Source organism: Seriola lalandi, unplaced genomic scaffold (genome assembly GCF_002814215.2).
Source record: "Seriola lalandi dorsalis isolate HSWRI2012SDOR001 ecotype SW California unplaced genomic scaffold, Sedor1 jcf7180002000672, whole genome shotgun sequence".
NCBI classification, from domain to species: Eukaryota; Metazoa; Chordata; class Actinopteri; order Carangiformes; family Carangidae; genus Seriola; species Seriola lalandi.
In genome coordinates, this window is record NW_019471331.1 from 1 (window position 1) to 1,915 (window position 1,915).

The 1,915-nt window shown below is 48.6% G+C and overlaps 1 protein-coding gene across 1 annotated transcript; it reads left to right on the plus strand.

The window, feature by feature from the left end:
• Positions 1 to 13: 13 nt before the first annotated feature.
• LOC111662690 (twitchin-like) lies at positions 14 to 1,902 on the plus strand (the record flags this gene model as incomplete). The annotated part of the gene is made up of 2 exons (XM_023416635.2): positions 14 to 1,533; positions 1,656 to 1,902. Coding segments are annotated over exons 1-2 (1,676 nt in total), but the record flags the coding sequence as incomplete, so codon positions are not given.
• Between the last annotated feature and the right edge of the window lie 13 nt (positions 1,903 to 1,915).

Below are 1,915 nucleotides of genomic sequence, written 5' to 3' on the forward strand. Positions count from 1 at the left end.
AGAACAGTAGTGGACAGGCACAGGCCACAATTATTGTCAATGTCTTGGACACACCAGGAGCTTGTCAGAACATAAAAGTGGCCTATGTGACTAAGAACTCCTGCATGGTGTCCTGGGAAAACCCTGAGGACAATGGAGGCACTGAGATTACTCAGTACATTATTGAGTCCCGTCAGCCCAGCCAGAGAGGTTGGACAGTCGTCTCCAATGACTGCACCAAGCGCCTGATTAAGGCTCCTCTTACTGAGGGTTGTGAGTACTTCTTCCGTGTCAGTGCAGAGAATAAGATTGGTGCTGGTCCACCTACTGAGACCAAGACACCTGTGCTGGCAGTTGATCCCATTGAGAAGCCTGGTGAACCCATTGACTTCCATATTTCTGAGATTGGCAAGACCTTCTGCTTCCTCAAGTGGAGGAAGCCAGACTATGATGGTGGTAGCCGTAACCTGGGTTATCATGTTGAGAAGAAACCAAAGGAGGCTGAGGAGTGGGAGAGGCTCCATAAGGGTGCCATTAAAGAGACTTACTTCATGGCTGACAGGTGCATCGAAAACCAAATCTACCAGTTCAGAGTTCAGACTAAGAATGAGGGAGGCGAGAGCAACTGGGTGACAACAGCTGAGGTCCTGGTTAAGGAACTGCTTGTCGAGCCTGAGATCAAGATTAAACTGGATGGAACCCTTGTGGTCAAGGCAGGAGACTCCATTCCTATTGAAGCAACAGTGAAGGGCAAACCCCAGCCTGATGTCAAATGGACCAAGGATGAGAGCACAGAGGAGATTAGGAAAGGCCCCAGGCTTCAGATTGAAACTGGTGCTGACTTCTCAAAACTGCTGCTTACCGGCGCCAGGCGCACTGACAGTGGCAAATATGTTATCACTGCCATCAATAGTGCAGGAACCGGCACTGCTCATGCCAAGGTTAATGTACTGGATAGACCCGGTCCCATCAGGGATCTCAAGGTGTCTGGTATCACCACCGACAGGTGCCATCTAGCCTGGGAAATCCCAGAGGATGATGGCGGCTGCGATATCTACAACTACATTATTGAGAAATGCGAAACCAAGAGAGGAGTCTGGTCAGTCCACTCCAATGCTGTCATCACCAACAAAGCTAAAGTTACTCGCCTTATTGAGGGTAATGAGTATATTTTCAGAGTTCGTGCTGAGAATAAGATGGGTCCTGGTCCTGCAGTGCAGAGTGGATCCATTGTTGCAGGCACCCAGTTCAGTGTACCTGATGCTCCTGAAGCACCAGAAGTCACCAAGATTGCCAAGGAGGAGATGACCGTGCAGTGGTCAGAGCCAGAGAAAAATGGAGGCAAGCCAATCACAGGTTATCTTTTGGAGAAGAGAGAGGAGCATGCCGTTAGATGGTCTCCTGTCAACAAAGATCCAGTCCCTGGAACGCGTTTCACAGTTACAGGACTCTTGCCCCTCCATGACTACCAGTACAGAGTCAAGGCTGTCAATGAAATCGGCATTGGTAACCCAAGCAAGCCATCACGTGCCATTACTGCCAAGGATGCAGTTGGTATGTAACAAATAATAATGTTTACATTGTGTGTAATATTTGTTAATAAATGTAGTTCATATGATATTGCTATAGACAAAATCCATAGATTCATGTTCACACACCCTTATGTCTTCTTACAGAGCCTCCTGCACCTCCTACCAACTTGAAGGTCATGGACAGCACCAAATCAAGTGTCACCCTGGGCTGGACCAAGCCTGTATCTGATGGTGGAGCTCCGCTCATTGGCTATGTTGTAGAGATGAGAGCACAGGGCTCTGCCAAGAAAGGAGATGATGGTTGGAAGAGGTGCAACGTAGCAGCTCAGCTGGTCGTGTGCGAGTTCACAGTCACAAGTCTCGATGAGAAGCTTGCGTATGAATTCAGAGTGTCGGCTCAAAAC